This window comes from Pseudochaenichthys georgianus, chromosome 17, assembly GCF_902827115.2.
Source record: "Pseudochaenichthys georgianus chromosome 17, fPseGeo1.2, whole genome shotgun sequence".
Taxonomy (NCBI): Eukaryota; Metazoa; Chordata; class Actinopteri; order Perciformes; family Channichthyidae; genus Pseudochaenichthys; species Pseudochaenichthys georgianus.
In genome coordinates, this window is record NC_047519.1 from 33,293,738 (window position 1) to 33,317,251 (window position 23,514).

The window sequence follows — 23,514 nt, forward strand, 5'->3', positions numbered from 1 at the left end:
TTGAAAGGTAATGGGTTTTCCTTGAAACGGCTTTGAAATTATTTGTGAATAATTCATCTAATTCCAATATGTATTTTTAAAGTGGACATTAATATGTTAGGAAATCGTTTTGAACTAGCAGGAAAATACTTTAAATCCAGCCCCTGTTGAATTTGTATGAGTTTTTGAGTAAAAGCAACTGTAGCTTGTGTACGATAGTGTTAACCAACCACTTATTTCTGCATCTCTGCCATAGATACAAATGAAGACAAATGGGGATACACCAATCCATAACGCCAGATCTGTATTGACTCAGATTTCGACCTCATTAAAACAATAATTTGACATTTGTTGTGTATTTGCTCAGAGGGAATTGTACGATAAGTTAAAAAACATATAACAGCAGGCACCTTATTTACCCAAAACTTTCCTTAACCCTCGGATAGTTGCATCCCCAGTTAGAGACAGACTGATGGCTAATAAACTGTGATTCTGGGCAGGTCATTGACACATTGGAAATTAACTGTAATGCCAGTTGCATAAAGGCTGTCGGCTACACGGACACAATCATGTGGGTGATATTGTTAGCTGCTTTTATATTGGAGAGAATGTCATGGTGAAGGCTGTTGGTGATCTTATTGGTATAATTATCTACATTGCCTTAAAATGTCATGGCTAAGGACTGGAGCTGCAGTTAAACAAAGTGAGATGAGACTCCTCCCACTTGTTTCCAGATGCTTACTGACCAGACTCTCCTGTTGCCAAGCACAACAAGAGCTTGGCAAACGCAAGGACGTTTTGAAAAAAGGGAGCCGGCTCGTGTGCCCGATGCTTTCAAAGTTGGCTCCCCCTGATCCGCGAGGATTAAGCCTGGCAACCGGGTTTTTCTTTCAGGTAGCTGATTTATTGGGTTTCGGCAGAGAAACAAAGGGTCTGAATGTGTTTGAAGTGTGCAGGTGAAGACCCTAAGACGGCCCTTTTTGAAAGCCCCCAGAAGGATTGAAAGCTCTTCAGTCGCACCCGTCAAGGCAGCGTTCAGATCCAAACGGTGACCTTTCACCTGGGCCGGGATCCACCTTCCAGCTGCGCTCCGTCTGCCGTGTGCTCGCCAGACTTTCCAACCCCACCGTCACTGTGGGTGGCGGCGGATTAAACGCTCTGCATTATGTGATTGACGATATGTCGTGACACGAAAGCAAAGTAATGATACTTCATCAGGCTGATCATTCTGCCTGACTGCGCAAGCTTTGCCTTGTGGCCTAGATTTGTCTCTCCTTCTCAAGAGGGATTGATTCAACCTCTCCTATTCTTCTACATTTTCTAATTAGCTTTAGCGATTTCCTAATTCTTTGACATTCAACCTTGAATTATTCCCTCCTCCACACATAAAAACATGCATTTGTTCCACTTCTAGAAAACAAACAAAGGATGTTAATGTTCTTGTTTATTCCACGATCAAACATAATCATTCTCTCCCCTGGAGGAAACTTCCCTCTGGGCTAATTTCTGGCATTGTTACTTGCATGTTTGACAAATTAGGCTCTGGGAAACTCGGGGGGGGGAGGGGAGCAGGGAGGAAAGCTACTGACATTAGCATTTCATCCCTTTTTTGTTACTCTCGGGCAGAATTCAAAGGTTTGCTGACTTAGCAGGTTTTGGGAGGATTGAAGGGGTTCAGTCTGAAGGGTCATCCACTGTGGGATGGGGATGTTGTTTTCTATTGGAGTGAGCTAGGGGGGATTTTAGCATTGAGCACAGGCTCGGCTCTCATTCCCTTTTTCTCTTCCTGAAGGCTTCCTGTCCAGGTGTGGATCCATTTTCCAGAGGTTTCTCCTCTTTTTATTCTGTCTTTCATTGATTGAAGCTCAGGCCAGTGGCCCATCATACCTGGATCAAATGTAAGACCAGGCTGGAGGAAGTTTTAATTTCCTGTCTAGTATTGAGCTTCTACTGTGTTGCGAATCAATTCAGAGGGTTGATTCCACTAAGCCATCTTCACACGTTGATTCTGCACAGCACAGGATACGCATCAACAATAGGAGCACATCTAGACACAGTGGGATGTTTCTTGTTTTTTTATTTCTGATATTTCACAAGCAGACCCGTAGTATTGTTTTCCCCCCAGCTGTTCCTCACCTTGCTGTTGAAATGTATCTTTAACTTGTGCAAGCAGTGCATTCAATAGAGCAGCTTTTATGCTCAATCACCATATCATTTTCTAGGGGCATGTTGAACACAGGAACATAGGGAGCCAAGCAAGACAGTTTCGCTCCGACATTCAGTATATCAACAACAGGCATTAGGCGGAGTAGGAAACAGCCCTATTTTCTCTCTCTCTCTGTGGCTGGCAGAGGCAGAGAGACGGACACTGTGGCTCTCTCTCTGGATGGATACACGAATGAGTGCTGGGAACAATAGGAGGAGAAGCCTTTGTTAGCCGGCCTTACTGCTGTCAAGTCCGAGTCAGAATGCGCCTAAGCCACATCTTTTCAAGCTAAACACCGAGCACAGCAGGAGGTTTATTCTCAGTCTTCAGAAAATTGATTAAATCTGATCTTCACATTTGGGAGCTCTGGCTTTTTTCGTATAAATAAGCCCTCTGAACTCCATTACTTGACCTCAACATTGCTGAAAAGTTCTGGCAAGCTGTGATTCAAAATGGACTTCTGCTAAAAGAATGATTAGCACAATTCTCAGTGTTATCACCGCAGGATATGTCTCTGCAGACGGACCTGAAGGCCTCATTTTTATTGCTTAGAGAAAAATGACAATGAGAGTCTTCCGTGTCTCCGAGTTAGAATCCATATTTATCTTAATTGGTGCCTGGCAGGTTATACAGAATGGAGATGGATTTGAAGTCATTTACTGGAAGTTCTTGACAGGCGCAGTGGAAGAGAACGTCGAGCCCTGTTCTGGCACACATAGCTTGAAAATCATCTGTCAAAGTTTAGCATATCTAAAGAGAAGGCTGCCTGTCATCTTCAATGTACATCTAGCCATGCACAAGGGTGGATTTGATCAGGAGCTGTGTTGTACTCCGGGTGTACAGCACATTCATCAATTTGATATTTGGTTGACAGGACAAAAAGGAAAGTTATAATGAGATGGTTTGGAGCTACACGGTTTTTTTCAAATAATGAAACTTGGCACAATCGTCATAGCTTTAGAAATTATTAGACATCTTCCACAGTTTTTGTATACATTCTGTGGTTTTACCGAACACATGCAGTATTCAATTTTTTTTCGGAGCATGTATTCTGTCACACGAGATGTGATTTGTCGGTTTTGTTTTGCATAACATTGCTGACAAGTGCAAGGCTCAGCCAGGCAGATTATCTCCACTCCAACTTCTTTATTATCCCTTTGAATCAATGCGGCGAACAGCAAGACGTGATTGATAATGATATTGAGATTGATTGTCTAAATCCCTTCCCTCAGTTCAAAGTCCCCAAACAGATAGTGTGTATATACATGCAATTCAGTGCAGAGATGGGTCTTGGCAGGAGCTGCCAATAGATAACTGAAATAGGGCCAGAGTGAAAAGACCGATCAGTCCCTAAGGGGCTTAGCTGCAGGATTCTGAAGCTCTAAACTGGCGGTGGTGGAGGGAGATAGTCGACATCGGTTTTAAATTACCCAAGATTGCCTTGTGGTTTCAGTCTGCGGGGAGGCCAGCAGACGAGATGTTTGTTAAAACAAGTGGAGACATTGAGGGAGATTGGAGCAAAGAGCAGACCTGCGATTTCCGAGCCAGACAGGACAGGTTGGAAGGCTGGTAATTGCGGAATTGGCAGAGGGGCTAAGGAGGTCTTGCAGCAATGATATCTGCCACTGGGACTGAAGCAGTGTCAATGCTGGAAAAGGGCTTTGCTGGAAAGAAATTCTATCTGATGCCGTAAGAGCTAAAGCGCACACCACACTAATGGTGATTTTGTTCATTTACTTGATTTGTAACGATATGTAACTTTCTCAAAATGACTGGGTTGAGAATAACCAATAAGTATACAGAAGCTGGTCATTATCATTCAGGTGCCCTGGAGGCTTTAGGGGCCAACTATGTTCTGAACCGGCAAAGTCCTACGTTTTTGTTCTGTGCTTTCCGGTCTTACTTTGCAATCATGTCATTTCAAATAAATGCAAAACAATGAAGCTTAAAGGTATAGTTAAACATGTTGGTAATACACTTACTGTATATACGCTTATACACAAAGGTTGATATTGAATTCCTAGTCTCTGCGGGTTGCCTTGAAACCTCCCAGAGATGAAAGGACTCCAGAAAGTCACTGCACATTCAGCCTGTTGAAGAGAACCCAATAAACCACCAATTTTCATTTTTGCACATCAATTTGTTTGGCAAATTGAAAAAAAAAACGAGTTGCAACACATATTGTTTATGGCCGCTGGTATAGCTGGATTTTTTAACGTTCAGTCAGAGCCAGACTAACACTCTTAGTTTATATGCAATGCTAAGCTAACTAGCTTGATACAAGAGAGATATTGATCTTCTCTCTGCAGGAACCTTTTTCTCCAACATTTTGTATTACTTCACATTCTTATTACTTTAAAACAAGAAATGAACCAAATTACACATAAAGTTGAGGACCAGAAAGAGAAGAGAACATTTAAATTTGAACAAAACAAAACTGCTGCGTGGTAAATGTCAGTTACAAACTCACCAAGGAGCTCTACTCTTAACATTTTCAAAACACCTTATTTTCCATTTAATCACTTACCCCTCAACCTATTAAATTTTCTATTTCCAACTTCACAATCCTTCCCTCACCGGCATTCAGAGACGACTGCGTGAATAGCACTCCCCTAGAGTACCAAACTTTGACACACTCAATCGCGCACACACACAGCTTTTAATGCTCAAAGTTTACTTTTGTTACAAGTACAATAACAAAAGGCCTTTTAAGTCTGACTTGAAAATCTTTAGGAGAAATTGGCTCCAGCATTGAAGGGTTGAGTTATTGATTCTGGCCCCTGGCTCAGTCCAGGAAAAGATGGATAGATTTCTTTGAAATGCACTCTGCGTGAGAATATAAAGACTATTGTGTGTTCTCGCTCAGGAATACATAGTTTCATGACATATCTAGGGCCACCTTTTTAGCTTCAAGCTGCCTGCTTCTCTTGAAAGGGGGATGTTGACAGGGTGGAGGAGCACATTCATCCGTGGTCCCAGACTACCCACACCTCAAGAAGCTTTTATTGAAAGTTAAATCTCCTTCTGAGAGTTGGCAGCCCCTCGTTGGGATATCTATTCCAGCAGCTGTCGTGGCTGATTATATGGGGGTTATGCCACACACTGGCAGCGATATAAACCTCCTACCGAGAGGAGGGCTATTATGTTGCTATTGATTGATGCATTCATCTGCATGCATGGGTACAGTCTCTTGACTCGGAAGCAGCAGTTGGTTTTGATGGCGTGCAACATGTGATCAGCAATACCATTTTCTTTTGGCACTCACAATCATGAAGTCAAACATTTGAGAAAGCTTATGATGCTGTGAAATCTCTCTTAAACAAGATGCTTTTAGTTAACCTTGGGGAAGAACAGTTTTACAGCAGATCAGTAACAAGTTGCAGGCGTTATTGGAGAACCTCCCAATTATGAAGTCTTATACCAGGGGTGTCAAACTCAAGGCCCGGGGTCCAAATCCGGCCCGCGACTTCATTTCATGTGGCCCCACAAGAGCTTGCAAATAATATAATAAGTTTATTATACGGTTACATGCCACTTTACAGAAGCACATTGCCCATAAACTACATGTCCCACAATGCATCTCAATGTACCTTTTTTTCAAAATGTCACTTTTTTGTTTTTGTTTTTCCAGAATTTGGCTTTTCTTTTTAAATCATTTTGTGACATGCGCACTGAAGAGACTTGCAATTGTTTGCCCAGACTTCTGCTTTCAGACGTAGTTAATTATGAAGTTATTACCCTATCCGATAATAAACCAATGCAGAGGCAATAATGTAATATAATACATTATTTAATATTAAATATTTATATATTTATTCTTATATAGTCTTATATATAAAACCGGCCCTTTGAGTGCAACCATGATGCTAATGTGGCCCGAGTTGAAATTGAGTTTGACACCCCTGTCTTATACCAAGAGTTTATTGTTACAATCAAAGCACTGCATATTGATGAATTGCGTCTTCACCCCGTTATCCTGTTTTAATGGTCAAAATAGTTAACTTGAGCAATGAATGCCAATTGTATTTCTGTATTGTCGATAAAAAAGTAGTATGGATTTTCACCCACTGCTTCCAATACAAGATCCATAGGGAATCGATAAGAAAGCAGCGCCTCAATAGCCAAATCTTCCTTTTGTTGTTTATTGATTTTGGTTTTGAGAAAGGTCTTCAGAGAAGTCTGTCAGATTCTTAAAACAGACATATTAGTACCTGTGTTTAATACAAAATGTTCTAACTGAAAGCATGTGCTAGTTAATCCTAACTAGCATAGGTAATGATATGATTTTAAGAAGTGGTTTGAAAAAAACGCATACAAATATGGACGGGATGTTTAATTGGTCCGTTTTAAAATGAGATATTTTGAGATTAGATATTATTTGCAGGTTGAACTAGTTGAGCAGTGAAATAACATCTTGGCATAATAGCATTATAGTTTGTTAACCTGAGCAACAACACAATCATTAATAGAACAGATCTATCTCAAAAGGATGAACTGAAACCTCAACATTGTCATTTTCCTGATTTTTAATTTTCAACACTAAGTGGATATTAAAAAAAGAATGAAACAACGACTGGGCTCTGTAAGTGCATCTTTTGAAGGCTTTTTTCCTGCTGCCCACTGTGTTCACATTCCTTTTCCCACTCCCATCACCCACTGACTCGGAATACATTTAGCTTCTCGCCAATGCCATCGATTTGAATATCAAACACCAATGATAAAAGCCACCTCTTTGAGTTAATTTGAGCTCAGGCATGCTGTGAGAAAGAAGGTGGGCGGCTCGGGGCAAAGGATCTTGGAACTATCGAGTCCAAATATTGATGGAACTCAGCCAGTCCCTGTGACGCTGCAGCCAAAGACTCATGTTAATGTTGTCCAAGTTGCAGCTTGGCAACACAACATTTTTATTTATTTAGGGAGACAACATGAAGTACATGCTCTTTCGGCACCCTCTTCATGTTCTTAGAGTTTCACACAGTCACTCAAGGGAGGTGGAGGACAACCACAAATGTACTTGTGGTGGTTGTCACAAAAAGCTCCAACTGAAAGGTTTGATCTAAAGAGCATTTAGCGGACATGTAGATGAAGAAGGTTGATCACGAGGGTTTCCAATGCAGTGTTGGACATTTAATCAAAGAAAATGTACAAAGAAAAGCTACATGCTATCCTTCTAGGTGGATCTCTTGCTTAACTGCTTCTACAGAATGAACAAAATCATACAATTTAACAGCTGTTCAATAATTCTAATTAGCTTAGCATAATAGCTCAAAGGGAACACGTATACAGAGGGAAACCTACTGTGATTATGTTTTTTATGAAAAAAATCGAAAGTGCCAATACCACAATGCACAGATAGGCTTCAAGTAAAAGTCATGCTTTCAAAAAGTGTTGTCATCATAATAAAAAATATGCAGAAAGCAGATTATGAGGAGTGCTGTGTTAGTTCAACCATAAGCCTTTTCCTAGAAGACTTCCATAATTTAGTAAATGATGTACACCTGGGCTTTAGCTATGACAGGATTTCTAACGGTTTGCTAATTAGCTTTAAATGTTTGTGAAATTACAGATAGCTGAGAGCAACATGAGCACACGCACACTTTGTGTTACAGAGTTCATCTAAAAACTTGACAACTTCACAGTTTCCAACGCAAACACCCACAACCATAACAATTCGCTCTGGCTACCACATTAGCCAAACAACAGCTTTAGCTTAAACAGAGCCACATGGAGATGTCTCTTGGAGTCTGAACTGTTTGTTTTTGTTCATTTCAAGTAAGTGTTTTGTTCTGGTTTGATGTGCTCATCTCTCGTGAATAACGTCTCCCGCTTTTTGGTTTGTTTTTATGACTTTGTTCGCTGTTGTTAGCTTATCTTTGATGTTTCACACTGCAGGACACCTAGCTTGCAGATAACTAGCTTCTCATCCGAACAAGTTGCTTTGCTAAGATTTTAACTGTAATGTGCAATGGATTTCTGGATAACCTCTCTACAATATCTCAACCTTTTCCTCGTGCTACTTTAGCAATCACTCCCTTTTTCCGTTCTTCCACCCCCTCAAAAAACAGACAAAGCAGCACATATATCATTAGCAGCTGCCCTATGGAGCTGGATATTAATTATCCTGTGTTCTTCTCGTTTGGCCACTCATTTGCACGTGTACTGTAAATGTCACCAGGGAGATAAATGGGGAAACAAAAACCCCAGCTCGTAGCCTTTGCAGCAGAATGTCAGAGGGAGCTTGTAAGAGATGAGATATTGGTTTTGGCATGGCATGGATTCTGGCTCAAGGAACATTCCCACGGGCAATGCAATTTGTATGTCATCTGTGTTTAGAAACTTATTAGCAATGCACAAGCAAACACTTTCAGATTTAACATTTGGATTCTGGCGAGAAGCAGGATAATAATCAGTACATCTGTTATAAACAACGAACCGATGACATCCTGTATCTGACGCAGTATGATATTATTTCATCTAATTCTTCTCCAAGTCCTCTGCGGGCTCTGCGAACAACCTCTCCCTGTGTCAGAACCACCTTTATGCTTCTCGTTGTTTACTCGGTATGAACTTCTTTCTTGCCACGTATTGTTCTGACATGCCTTTTTTTGTAGATTTATGAGTGGATTGAAAAGCACTTTGGGGGGGGGGGAGCTCAACCCTCACATTCTCTGTGTGGCCTTTAAGGTGCGAGGAATAAAAGAGTATTTGTATTAATCGATCACACGCCGAGCCTGGTTGAAGCCTGGACCTAATGGTTGCTTGCTGTCATTTTGCAAGCAGCTTGTAAAAGGATTAGAGTGGCTCTGTGGAGTAAGGGCGCATGAACAGCAAAGTTCTGTGGCCGGCAATGAAAATAAATCAATTTATCCCTGATGGTGGTGCAGTTTTGGAACATAATCCCTAACGATGATAGAGTTTAGACACTTCATACTTGTCATTGTGAAATTGGACTGCCGTGCTGCTAATGATGGTAATGTATGTTGTGCCTCGCCTACTAAAGTAATCCTTCACTCTGTCTCACTTAAATGCATCTCATTGTCTGGCATATTGTATTATGAATACCGTTGGATACAAAAAAAAAGGGTAGAATTGAATTTATATATTCATTCAGTTGAACAGCAAGTTCATGGAAAAACTGTATAACCATATACAATTCTTCCCTTTTGTCTCATCAGGTGATTGTAACTTTGAGAAGACGCTGGCAGCATGTGGGTACAGCCAAGGCAGGGATGATGACCTCGACTGGGAGCAGGCCAATACCAGAGAGAAGCCTTCATCAGATCCATGGCTGCCCTCAGGTAAGGACCATGACACTGGCTGTGTGTAGTAGAGCTAATATTTCCATCCTCGTATAGAGAATACATCCTGCAATAGTCTGCACATATGACATTGTTTCTTTTGTGTAAGAATCAGCAATCTGCACAGAATATTTTCAAATAAATAAATATTGTCTCACACGAGTAGGATACTAGGGTCCTTGCACTGGCTACCTGTAATGTGTAACATTGATTTTAAATGTATGTTTGCTTGTTTTGAGGTCATTAATGGTTTGATCATGTTTGAAACTGCTCCTTTAGTTGCTGGCTTGCTCAATTTTCCAACAATGTATTACAAAATGAATGGTGAAGCAGCTTTTTGGTGTTTTCTTAATAGATATTTATATATTTAATATGTATACTTTTATAGTATATGATTTTCATGCAAAAAAATTATAAATTAGACAAACATTATATTGATATAAGAGTTAAAAACACACTTTTATGATATTGCTTTTAATTAATTCCATCTATTTCTGGTCTCATAATTATTTTCCCTTTCTAATATTGTTTTCATGTCTGTTTTTAATACCTCTCTTTTGTAATAACTGTGTTGTTGATCTTTTTCTCTTGTTAAGCACTTTGAGAGGTGCTTTCAATGTTATGAAAGTTGCTATATAAATGTGTATTATTACGAGAGCCGGGACTCGATTTAAAAAAAATGAATCTAATTAATTAGAGGCTTTGTAATGAATTAATCGAAATTAATCGCATTTTTAATCAAATATACATATTTGACCTGAGAACAGTGAGAAGCAATTTTCACATGGATTTGACTCCAAGTGGTCTACAGTCGAGTGCAATCCAGTGAGCCAGGGAGCTGGTTATTTTCTCAGATGTGGACTTACTTATCCTGGCCCTGAAACCAGTCATCTGGTTGAGTGTGGGTTGGGTCAGGGTGTGGTTCCTTGCACTCGGAGTCGGGCTAACGTCCACGCTAGCTGCTACATGCTTTGCATTTAGGTGATACTTTAGGCTTGATGTGCTGCGGTGATATGCAAATTCTTTTTTGCATAATTTGCACACAACCGTGCTCTTATCGACGCTTCCATCAGTCTGTTTTTTAAAACAAAATGTCCCATCCACGGGGCCGACCAACGCGGTCTCATCAGCTTGTTCGTTCATGTTTGACTATTGTTCACCGTGGTTTGTTGTTGTTTGAAGTCCCATGCTGAAGTCATGAACGTTAGTTGGTGCTCCAGTATAATCGGTACGCCTGAAACTCATCCAGTGAGAAACGTTCCGCTGTGCAAAAATAAGTGCGATTTAAAATGCGTTAATTTTTTTAACGCGTTAATTTTTGTGTAATTAATTAATCTTAATTAACGCGTTAAAGTCCCGGCCCTAATTATTACATTTTTTATAAATAGGAATCAAATCAGTTGTTAAAGGTATCCATGCCAATGAGGAACTACATATCAGATATACATTTTGACTGGTCATACAAAGCTAAGCTACTCGTGATTGTTACACGGCATCCACCAAGACATTCCCTATGATAAAGACCTCTGAAATAAAGTAAATATTCCTTGGCTCAAGTAGGCGAGCTCCACGCACAATTTCTATCAATATTCCCAACAGGAAACTAATTTGACAAAGCATTTGCATGGCACTTATCTTTTACATACAGTTTTCACTGATTGAAATGCATCACTGAATGGCCAGTTCAAGCTAATGATGTGACGTTTACACGAGACATGTTTCTAATTAGGCTAGGCTAAGGGCTCCATATAAATGAAATATACTATAAGGCTGCATCCAAACAATTTAGTGTCAGACTAATACATATTGATGATCTACTACTAATACTTCTACATTCTACTCTAGAGTTTCTACACTAGTTCCTTCTTCTGTATTAACATTCATACAACTTCTTTCTACCCGAGTAATTAACACAGGATCTATGGGACAGTCACATAACCAGAGACAAAGCGTCCTTTTATTCCAAAATACAAATATCCATTTTAATTAAAGAAGTCCTTTTTGTCGTTCACATATTGAAATTCATTAAAATGCTTTCCCTGCATTTTGTGTCAGTCACCCACAATTTGTCTCTTTAATGTTCCATTGATCGCTTTTCATCTGATTTGAAATGCAGGGACATCAGCAAGTGTCTAAGGAATTAGACTAATGGAATGACGTTCTTGTTGTGTTATAACAAAGGTAGCGTTGCAAACTAATGGATATTGTTTTCCTCCTCTATCTGACGCCTAATCTCACAAAGGCTGCATCACAGATAGATTGCACTGGGAGCCCCCAGTGACAGAGGGGGAATTAATTAGCAGGCCCGCACTAATTTTAAGCAGCCAGTGCCCAGACCTGTGTGTACATCGGAATGATGCGTGTTGAACCGCCCCAGAGAAATTACTTTCCATGGAGGGGGAAGTGTCTGCTCTTTTCTATCGCAATTGATTAATGTCCGGACACATAGGATGGGCAAAGGTTACAGCAAATTCGGGGAAAGCATTGACCTACAAATTAACACCTCGTGCGACGGTCTAAATTTAACATATCTGATTAAAATCCCGTGTCTGGTTAAGAGGTGTCCCTGATTGGGCTTCCTCGTCTGAGTGCTCTTCAGATAGGGTTGTTTTCTACCCGTGCGACTTGAATTGTGCGTAATTAACAGGTTGCAGCTCTTTCTCCATTTCTCAGTGTGAGCACTCAACCTGCCGTGCAAAATTGTAATCCCTCCTCTTTGACCGCAGTGAAAGGGATGTGAAATGTAGTGTGCTTGACGGTTGAAATTGTTTTAGGGCGACTGGAGAGAGGGTTGATGGGTGAAAATGCATTTAGGTGAAAGCCACACTGGTGGAAAAGCTATCTCACCTCTGATTGCTGTCTCACTCTCAACCTGTACTTATGAATCTTGACAAAACGACCTTATCATACTCGCAGAACAGATTGTTCTGAACAGAAGGCATCTCAAACACTTCTGAAATTGGTTGTAGGCAGTTTCTGGTTGTTCGTAATGTCAATGTAAATGTGTTAAATTATGATTAAAACCTGGCTGAGTTACCATGGCAAATCCAATCCTTCCATAGGTTAAACCGTTAGATACCAGTATCCTTGACATCACCTCCTGATAATAATAATAATACTTTTTTTTGGGGGGCGCCTTTCATAGCACCCAAGGACACCTTACAGGGCATATGGGCAATATAGGGAACAATTAAAACAGTGTATTTAGTCAAATATCAGCCGGGGTAAAACAAGACAAACAGGAAATGGACTACAGAAGGACACAGAAGGACACAGGGTACAGTTTATAAACAAAATGCCAGTTTGAACAGTTGGGTTTTGAGTGTTGTTATGGAATCAGACTGTCGGATGTGCCGTGGCAGGGAGTTCCAGAGTCTGGGAGCCGAGCAGCTGAAAGCTCGAGCACCCATGGTTTTGAGGCGAGAGCTTGGGACGGTGAGAAGTCCTACGGAGGAAGAGCGGAGGGTGCGGGAGGGGGTGTACTCCTGAAGGAGGTCGGTGATGTAGATGGGGGCAAGGTTACGGAGAGCTTTATAAGTGAGTAGAAGATTTTTGTAGTCCATACGATAGCGTACAGGAAGCCAGTGTAGCCGAGTGAGAATGGGTTGGATGTGGTCGGATGAGTTGGTGCGGGTGATGATCCGGGCAGCAGAGTTCTGTCAAGTGGAAAGAAAACATGTAGAGATCCGGTTGGCATAGCATGACGTTTGAGTTGTTGGTGTTCTGTAACAGACATACAATTCAAGTTAGACTTTTGTTAATCATTACCATGAGCTTTCCCTCACCACAACCAAGTGCTCTAGTTTTCCGACCCTAACAATAACTAAATAATGACCACAATCTTTCCCAACCATAACGATATTGTAGCTCGATCTCCCTCTGGAAGGAATGTAAGCCTTTGCTGACCATTTACATGCACAAAAAACTATCTATCTATCTAGGAAAGTAAAAAAAAAAATGCATAATTGGGTCCCTTTTTTAAGAGCCAAGAAGAAGTTGTAAGTATAAAGAATTGGGCTTGATCCAAGTTATTTAAAAAGAAAGGCTTAATTATGAAATAGTATGATTCCCTCCTTTTTATTAGAGGTTCAAAACATTCAGACTTGAAAGCTGCTACCTTTTTATAATCTGCTTGCTAAATCATATATCAAAGGCTAGTGAAATCAATAGAAACACATCCTGAATAAAGGTGCCGTTTCATTGTGCTACGTGTACAGAACAGAGTCATGAGGCCTTGTGCAGAATGTGATGTCAGCCATCTGAGGATTCTCCTTCATGCTGCCAGGCTAATATTGCAACCAAAGACCAAAATGGCCCAATTCCAACCTGACGTGTAAATAAAAGGGAAGCAGCAAAATGAAACGCAACGAGGAAAAACAAGCCCTCTGGTCACACGGAGAAGAGGGAAGCGGTGCATGAAACTCTTGGTTGTTTACGACGATCCGCTCCCTACCTAATTGCTACGTCTGGACGGAGAGTAGTCTTGTTTATCCATCCGCACAGCCCTGATTGCATGCTTTGGCTCCTTTAGGGTGGCTCAGCCCTGTTCTGAGGCTCCGCTCGGGCTCTCCCCAGTGTGTTCCCCCTCCCGAGCCAACTGGAGTAACCCCCGGCAGAGCTGTCACTGTCAGTCCCGTTGTTACCAACAAGCCTCCTCTGCCCTGGACAATGATAATAAACCCATGAGAGCCAAGACGACACTCGTTCAGCCTCGGAGAAAGGAGCTGGACGCACTTCTGTCAAAATGTCAGATGTTGGCTTGGAATGCAAATTATTTGAGGGGAAAATTACTAGGCGTGAATCAAAGAAGTGATTTCTGGGTTTCCATCCTGCCCTCTTGTTATAAGTTCTCCGACATGGTGCATTATTGTAAAAGAAGAATGGGTGAAGCTGACTGTTAGGAAGTTTGGTGCTGCATGGGGTGTCCAGATGCCTTAAAGAAGGAATGTGTTTTTAGTGAGCCCCAGCTGGTGCGGAGGCTGCCTCCCCTCGGATGGAGTCACGGATGGTGCCAGCATCGGCTGCTGCTCCCTGACTCTCCCCTGGGACTCGTTCTGGGGAATAATGGCAGGAGGAGGGGAAAGAAGGTCTTCTAACTGAGATTAATTAGGTGTTGTTGTATTATGCTCGACACAAGCAGCTCCTGCTAAATGACTTATTGTTGCGCTGTTAATGTCTGCTCTAAAAATGTTGTGGGAGAGAAATAGAATGTTTTTGTTGCGTAGCGCGTTTGTTCTGATGGCACGCCCTTGGTCGATAATGACACCTCGACAATAGTGAAGCATTGGCAGAATGAGGTTCTTCGTAGAACATATAACGGCGATCTGGTTCTTTCTCCTCGGGTTCATAATGCGTTCATGCTAATGCAGCTCCCTCTTGAACCCAGAAGGGTGCCTTTCTTTAAGTGTGGCTGCTGCATATGGAGAAGGGATCATTCCTCAAGTCAAACTGGTCACCTTTTTGATCATTTCAATCAGGAGGTAATTCATTCTCAAAGCCCCTCAAGCCTGGACAGTGAGTATTGTTTACGGCTGTGTATGTGCTGTTCAAACGAAAGAGGAGAAGGATAGACACTTATGAGAGGAGAGAACACTGACTGACTGAAGGACGTCAGAAATGTAATCAGAATTTAAATCACATCAGCAAAAGATGGGATTTGCTCTTGAGGAGGGAGGGGCAATATCGTCTGAAAATAAGCTAATTGCTTTTTGAGCCATTCGCAACTTTGTGTGAAAACCACACCTTGCACAGTGTTGGCAAGGTTGTGAGGTTAAAGAGTCATCCATTATATGATTAGGGGACAAAACGGAACAGCAAATTATAACGTCTGATCAATCCGTGAATTAATTCCTGGGGATGAGAGACGGCGATTTTTCGATTTTAGCATGTATGTGGCGTTCTGTGTGGCGTTGGCAAACAGGATTGCATCCATTACTATAAACAGGATTATGACGGCACGCTTCACTGTCAAGATGGAGGACATATTTGCATACTGTATATGTTCCCATTAGTTTGCATGGTACGTACAATTAAGGCTAATGATGCAGCTATAGGTGACTCGCATGAACACTCTCTGTTGTGTAATGGGTTTGAATCAGACAAATGGGCCATTATATGACCCATTTATTGCAGCGGAGCGCCAATAGTGCGTCCTGCATATTAAGATGACATATTAAGCCATTAACAATTGCTGTTGATTGACACGCAGTAATAAAGGATGCTGTCAGGGGACATAATAAGGGTCAGTTGTTCCACCTGACTAAAAAGACGGGGCTGAATTGGGTCCGCATGATGGATGGTTGGTGGGTGAATCCGTTTGACACCATCAAAGAATCCTGACAGGTCTTTCTTTATAGAGCCCAAACTTATTCCATGTTACTTTATCAGCGTCCTTTCATGTTTAAAGGGACACAGGGAAAGTTCGAGGAAATTGGGAGGAGGCCGCGGCTGTTCACATTAACAGCCTAACCCTCACAGCGAGAGCATTTTTTGATTGGTGGCAGACAGTGAGAATAGCCCCGTCTTCATTGACATTTCCGAAGCGGCAGCCGTGCTTTTCTGCGGTGGTGACCTCTGTGAATTTTATTAGCAAATGAGACCTGGAGGGTTTGGGTTTAAAGAGCGCCCCTTCATTCTGATTTCCCTCACATAATGATTTTCACAGAGTTCAGGACCTGAATGGAGGAGAAATAATGAGCGCTAGTCATTATTGCAAATTATATCCTCCGCTCAGACCATCACTCAACTGATAATTAATCTAAATACCTTCAGCCTATAGACTTTGATGATTAGGATTAGACAGTACCCGATTTGTATAAACTAACTAAATTACATCAGACTATATTCCCATTAAGACGACTTTAGTATCTTTTTAAAGAAAAGGAACCAAGGGAAAAAAGAATGTACAAATGGGACCACTTAACCATCTCAGGTTACTACATCTTCCTTATTGGGCATGAGTAACATGTGCTGTGCCTTTTTAAGGGAAATACATAATAGGTGCTATGAAATAAATGTATTTGAGAAGTATCTTCAAACGACTCGGGTCACTGTTATCAGTCTACTCTTCCAACCATCTCCTACTTTCTGCAGTGATTACAAAAAGACTCTAAAGACATGAGACTTTGTTGCAGGAAATCAGGAAATAGAAATTAAGTATCGTCACATTATTGTACTGAAAAGTTGTCATTTCTAAATTTGAGTTTGATGGTCTCATATGCAGGATGTCATACTGTACATGACTTTGTCTGAATGGATTATCGTTATTACTTTGTGCCCGTTTCCTCTGGTTAATAGAGTAGTTAAAGTAACATTTGGCTGAAGACCCATTGCTGCTATATAAAAGCCCGGCAACAGAATAATTAGGTGCTAGAAAACCATCTCATTAGGTAATTTAGTGCTTAATTGGTTAGAATCGCCAGTCGATTGTAGGAAACAGGTGAACAGATTAACCTAATGGTAGCCTTGATGGTTTTTATCTAGATGGCTCATTATAACATTAAACCTTTAATTTTGGATAGCTCAATTTCCAGCTACAGCTGAACATTTGTTATGGTTTTGTTTATTTGAGTGAAGACAAATCAACGATAGACAAATGTATAGAAATGCTACCAAAATATATTTTAACAAGAACTGAATATTTATATTTATATTTATATATTTACAATGTTTACATTCAACCCATTTAATCCCACATTTTTCCCAGACATGAAAATATCCAAAAATTAGTCATTAGTAACCCTTTGAAAAAATCAATCATTGTTTTAAAAAAAAAAACTCATGGAAAAGTAAGGCAAGGCAAGTTTATTTATATAGCACTTTTCGACGCAGGGTAATTCAAAGTGCTTTACAAAAAAGAAATGAAAGACATTAAGCATTAAAAAAGAAAAGCTAATAAAATAAACATTAAGGAAAAATACATGGATAAAAGTTACAGTGCAGTCTAAAATATGAATAGTTCAATTAAACATTACAAGAAAAAGTACATGGATAAAAGTTACAGTGCTAATAAAATGAACATTAAGGAAAAATACATGGATAAAAGTTACAGTGCAGTCTAAAATATGATTTAATTTAGACAGACTTTCTTCACCATATTTTGCTCGCATGACATCCACAATCGGACCCTCAGGAGGCTGTACACACCCCCTCCCCTGCTTTGCTTCCATAACAAAGTCTTTAAAGTGTTACCAAAACACTCCGTGTTACCAAAAACACATAGTTGAAATGTTATGTTTTATGGCCGGTCACAATTGTCACCGTGGGATTATGTGTTGCCGTGAAAATACATACATTGAATTAACATACTTCTCCAATGCGGTCATCCACATTATATACATCCCAGCCTAGTTATCTACACATTTAAAACTCTGTCACTGGCAATCTCCATCAAATTCTAGTTAGACTTTTTACACATCAAAATTCCTGATGCAACACCAATATGAACAACATCAACATTGTTCAACATTTCTATTTTAGTGCAACATGTATTGAAACATTAATATTATACATCTGTTGCAAAATTTGAACTTTTACTTTAGTGCAATATTTGTAACATTGTCTTTCTGATATTTTAGTGCAACATTCACAAACCACTGTACAGCCAGTTGTGTGATTCATTCACATTGAACATAAAGGTAACATTTAGAAAAGGTAGCATGTAGAACACGTGTCCTACACTGAACAAAAATGCAATATATATATATCATAGGTTTTAGAACCAAGTGCACGATTAGTTTGCGCATCACTATTTTGAACTACAATCTACTGATTGATTAACTTGAACTTCTTTTCCAAAACATTCCAGTCATTTTGGACTTTCCCCCTTTGTCATGGACTTGTCCTTTGTACTTCATCTCCACAGCCTTTATTGGGTCTGCTTTGTTTTTGTTATAGCTATTACAGCCTCTTTGCATTCACTTATAGTGCCCTTTAGATACATCTTGAAGCACTCAATGTGCAGCGGTGCTTTGCATTTCTCACATGCATAGGTAGTGTGTTTGTCACAGTGATGACATCTCTGGAACCGATGCATCGTGTTGATTGGCCACTGGCCAGAGAGATGATTTGTCATATCTTGCCTGATGTTCAACAGCAGCTGCCAGCAGAGATCTCCTGCCCTGGCTCAGTGGTTGTGTGCCAAAGTTTTGCATAAGTGTCTGCGCCACTATCCTTGAGAAGGTGAGCAGATCAATGGTCCCTCCCATCATGTCTCTGTAAAAGAAATGGCTGTTCACAAGTGCACTGTTGAGAGACCATGCAAAGATGGGCCACCACCACTTCTTAGACCTGATCGAGATATGGTGTGTTGATACCTGTTGGTCATGAAGGTCAACACCACCCATGTGCTCATTGTTTAGGTTGATGCATTTTGGTTGTGGGACTTTGTCAAATGTACGTCGCTCCTTGCTCCATCTCTCGACAAAGGTCTCACTGTATTTCTCCTCCATGTTTGTTGCCACTGTGACGACGTTATTGTCTCTCCACGGACCAGCAACTTGTCTCCTTGGGTCAAAACCTCAGATGTTCCCCGAGATAACTTCATGAATTCGTTCTGGGGCTTGAATGGGACATCAAACAGACGATGTTGCCTCATTGTTCCAGAGCTCCCATATCTTCGTTTTGTCATTTCATCAAGGAGTCCAAGAGAAGTGAAGAGGTTGTCATGGATGAACTTGCAACCTTGAGGCACCTGAGCTTGCTCTACAAGACCAAGGACAACACTGGGTCCCTGACCTAACCCCGTCTCAGGGAGGAGAGTGTGGGATCCACCATATGGCTCCATGAGATGCATGTAACCTGGATGAGGCAAGGCTCCATAGTTTGTAACCAAAGCGTATTGGTTTACCTCGTATGAATTGCTTACATCCATGGCGACCATATATCTGATCATGCTCTCGTCCACCGACAGCCATTCCTGAAATGGCATGACTTTGTATGACTGACTGAGCTCCGAGAAGATGGGTCTAACTTTAAAAAATGGGTCGTCAGTAGTGCTGCGTACCGGTACGCCGAACCGGTACTGGACTTGTAAAAAGTTTCGGTTCAAGTCCGGTTAAAACCGGAACGTCAGGAACCGGTACTTGGACTCGCAAAAAAACTAGCACTTACGTATATTCTGGTGTCTGTGGTTATTTAAACATTCCCTGATAAACGTTATTCAGTGTCAATAAATGAGTGCTAATCCCAGTGTGCTCAGTGTACAACATCACATGTCATTTCACCTTCGATTCACGGTTTGAAGACGTAGCATTTCCCCACATGCTAATGCTAACCGGAAGTGAAGAATTTTCAGAATAAAAGTATTAAGTAAATAGTGTGAACTTCCGGATGTTCAGAATAAAACTGATTTAAATTAAATAGTGTATTTCATTCAAAATTACGCCATATCAACATTGATTTTAATTTCTAACAGTATGTATGTACATCACTATGTATGTAGTATGTACTGTATAATGTAAACATTATTATTATATTGAACTTTGTAGTAGTTCACTGTAGTTGCTGTCATAAGTCATTTGTAGACTAAGTGGAAAAAAGTGTTTTTTTTACATTTGTACTTTTTAGAGAAATGTAGACACAAGTTGGAAGGGAGCACAATAAACCTGACGAGTTTGAATTTCAGTTGTTTATGAGTTAATTTCAATTGATAATTAGCTCACAATAAGTTCACTTTAGTTACTCGCACAACTTGACACAAGCCATGGGTTCAGGTCCGGACTTATAAGTCCGGACCTGAACCTGAACCTCTGGACTTGATACCGGACCTGAACCTGAATGTGAGTCCAGGTACGCAGCACTAGTCGTCAGTGATCTTTGTGTTGTCAACCGCATGAATTGAGGCCATTATTTAATCAAAGCGATTTCTCCGCATTGCATCTGAAATGCTTTCATTGAGTACATCACGGTCAAGTGACCAGTACATGTGTCTTCTTGGAACAGAGCTGTACCCAGAGGTGATGAGGATCCCATAACATGTGAGGAGCTCCTCTATACTCGGATACAGTTGCTGGTCCTGGGTCTGGGTGGAGTAGAGGTTGGACATTTCAATGGTGATCTCTCTTAGGGTAGGTGGATACATTAGTAAGAAAACATCCATTGGATCAGGGCAACTTTGTTTTCTACATTCTGCAGCATTTGGGCTGTATACTGTGTGTTTTGGATAACAGTGGAGGCGGGCCTCTTCGATCGTTTGAACACTATCTTTATTTTTGACAACCTGCAGCTTTGCCCTTGGCTTTTCTGACTGGACCTGCTGGCTCATAGAGGCCACTGGCTCTTTATCATGAACAGCGAGGGGGGTGTGGAAGGGTAGTGGTGAGGGGGATGTCATCATCATTGATAACGTTGTTCCTGAAATGATCAGTTTGCTGAAGTTCAGCATATGCATTCAACAGCTTGGCTGGCAAATGTCCTGACTACCCCTCATAGTCCATATCTGACTCATCGCTATCACAATCACTGAGGAAAGCATCTTTCTCACTTTGAGGGATAACTGTAATGTTGCATGCCTTATCAGGGCTGTCACCTCCAGTAGATCCACCATATCCAGAACTTGACTCGAGGTAAAGCTAAAAGAAACGACACATTAAGAAATTAGGTTAAAAGACTATGTACTGTATGTGTATACCTAGATGCACTGTGTTATCCCGCCGGTCACTATCGTTGCCGTCAACATGTTTACTCTTTCTGTTTCCACATTAAAAAAAGTTATTGCAAATGCATTTATCAATACTAGATGCCTTAAAGATTATGTTTACCAAAAATCATTGTACTATCTTTACGTTAACATTCTTCACTAACCCTTTTTCTGGGAGCCATCCTCTTCTCTTGGTGCAACCAGGAAGTGAACAGCTCAAGTGACAATTTACACGAAACATGTGACACTGCACATATTTCATTGAGACCTTTTATTCATCCAATATTTTCTGGAAATACATTGATATATAATTCAGTAACATTTATAGAGCCTTATAAGTGAAAATATGTTTTACGGTCACTATTGTGACCAATGGGATTACACGGTAAGAACTGAATGCATAATGAACATAATCAAGTGAAATTATATAGGAAATAGTTTTACAGCTAGTTATCAGATAGTTTATCAAACAATAAATGAAAAACTGGAGTCCATGTTGTTTATCACATCAAATTGAGTGTCAAATTATGATTTTGTCACGATTCTCATGTTATGTCACGTTTGTAGTTTTGTATGTTTGGGTGTTTGCTGTCATGTTTTCCTCTTGGTATATTGTCTGGTCCTTTTCTCTGTGTTTTCCTCCCGTCGTTAGTTTCCCTGGTGTGTCTAGTTGTCTGATTGTGTTCACCTGTGGCCCTTCTGTTTCTCCTCCCCTGCCCGGCTGTTTCTCGTCTCGTGATTACCCCTCCCTGTATTTAGTCTTGTCTCTTCCTGTGGTCAGTGTTGGTTCGTCTTTTGTTGGTGACTGAGTTCACCGGTGAGTGTTCTGTTTTGTCTGCATTAGTTTCATTATCCTTGAAATAAAGGTGTATCAGAGTTATCTGCATTTGGGTCCTGCTTCCTTCACTCAACCGTGACAGATTTTCCTTTAAAAAATATTTAAAATCAAATTTTCTAAGAAATGTGAGTTGGCGTGCTCATTTTAACGTTTGCTCGATTTATCATTTTATCACTATTCATTTCCATTGGTATGTCGTTTTCAGGGCTACAACCAAATGTAATCAATTTTTCCAACTTCTCATTTGTGGACTGAAAATTCTACGTTTGTCTAAAAGCCCTCATTTGGGCACAGTGACCTTAGTGATAATGAATAAAATATTCTAGCATAATGAAAATAATACAATTTCAGCTCTGTGCCCTTCATTTGTGAAGAATGGCAACATGAATGCATGTAGCATCTGCAGCAGGAACATTTCATCTTTGCTAATTCATTTTTCATACCAGTCTGCATGTTCTCCATGTTCAGCCATCATTGTAATGGAAGGTGAAGGTGGCCTACATTGGAATAATAATAAATCTGTTCCTCTGAATACCTCAGACAATAGCCGAGCCCTGGCCTTTACAGAGTTGCAGACACGGGCCTTGAGTGTGCCGAGAGCCCTCTATTTTTAATTGCTGTCCACCCCGCTATTGTTAAGGCGCAAGAGATAGAGGGAAGAGTAGAGGGGGAGAAAACACCCGTGTGCATCACTAGCACATTAGCTCGGCGCTAACACAGTGTCATTATAATTTGCTCTTAGTCTCACTGGCTAATTAGCTTGTCATGGTGCAGCAGGTCCTGCCGAGTATGTGGTCATTAGACTATAAGAGCACAGAAATGACTGACAATCAGTGTTCTCCTGTCATCGTCTCCTCTCTTGTTAGACGATGTCAGCGGCAGCACAATGCGCTGTCGCTTGAAATAATACATTTTTATGTTTTGTGGTGGTCAATAATGAGGACAAGAAAGCCCCCTCGTTGTGTTTGAGCTCACTGATCCAAAGCAGGACGGTTTGAAGGCCGCAGCTTGGTGACAGGAGAGTCATTGCAACAGTTTTGCAACCCGCCTGGCAGCGAGGAAGAAATGTTGTAATATTTACATGCATTGCAATCAAATGCATTTTAATATTAACAGCCTCTGAGCTTTATTAAACTAGAAGTGACTACTTACTTAGGGTACCTATTGTACTATTAATAATTCACCAACGCAGTAATGTTTTTTACAAAAGCTGCTTGAGGGATATGATATTTTCATCTTTAATTACCAACAAAGAGCGGTGCTATGCATGAATCTCCTGTGCACCACTGTCACAACATGGCTGCTTTGCAATGAAAAGTAAACGGCCTGTTTTAATCATAGCAAGAACGCCTAGTGCCAGTATCTTTTGTCTTTGTAACATGAGCTACAACTGAACTATTCATCACCTGATTATTAGTGCTGGTTCACATCACACCAAGGGTTGCTGACGCCTCAAAGGGGAAAAAACAAAAGTGTTCTGGGCACCTGAGCAGATGGCGGAAAGTTATTAAAGAGACCTTGCAGCCCTCATATCAAGGCACCTGATTGAGGTTGG

The 23,514-nt window shown here is 40.7% G+C and overlaps 1 protein-coding gene across 1 annotated transcript in view; it reads left to right on the forward strand.

The window, feature by feature from the left end:
* LOC117461989 (receptor-type tyrosine-protein phosphatase mu-like) overlaps positions 1–23,514 on the forward strand; it is a 190,459-nt gene that overhangs the window by 26,118 nt on the left and 140,827 nt on the right. Inside the window, exon 2 of the mRNA XM_071206434.1 lies at positions 9,361–9,483. Coding sequence (XP_071062535.1) covers positions 9,361–9,483 — 123 coding nt within the window. The remainder of the gene's footprint in view (positions 1–9,360; positions 9,484–23,514) is intronic.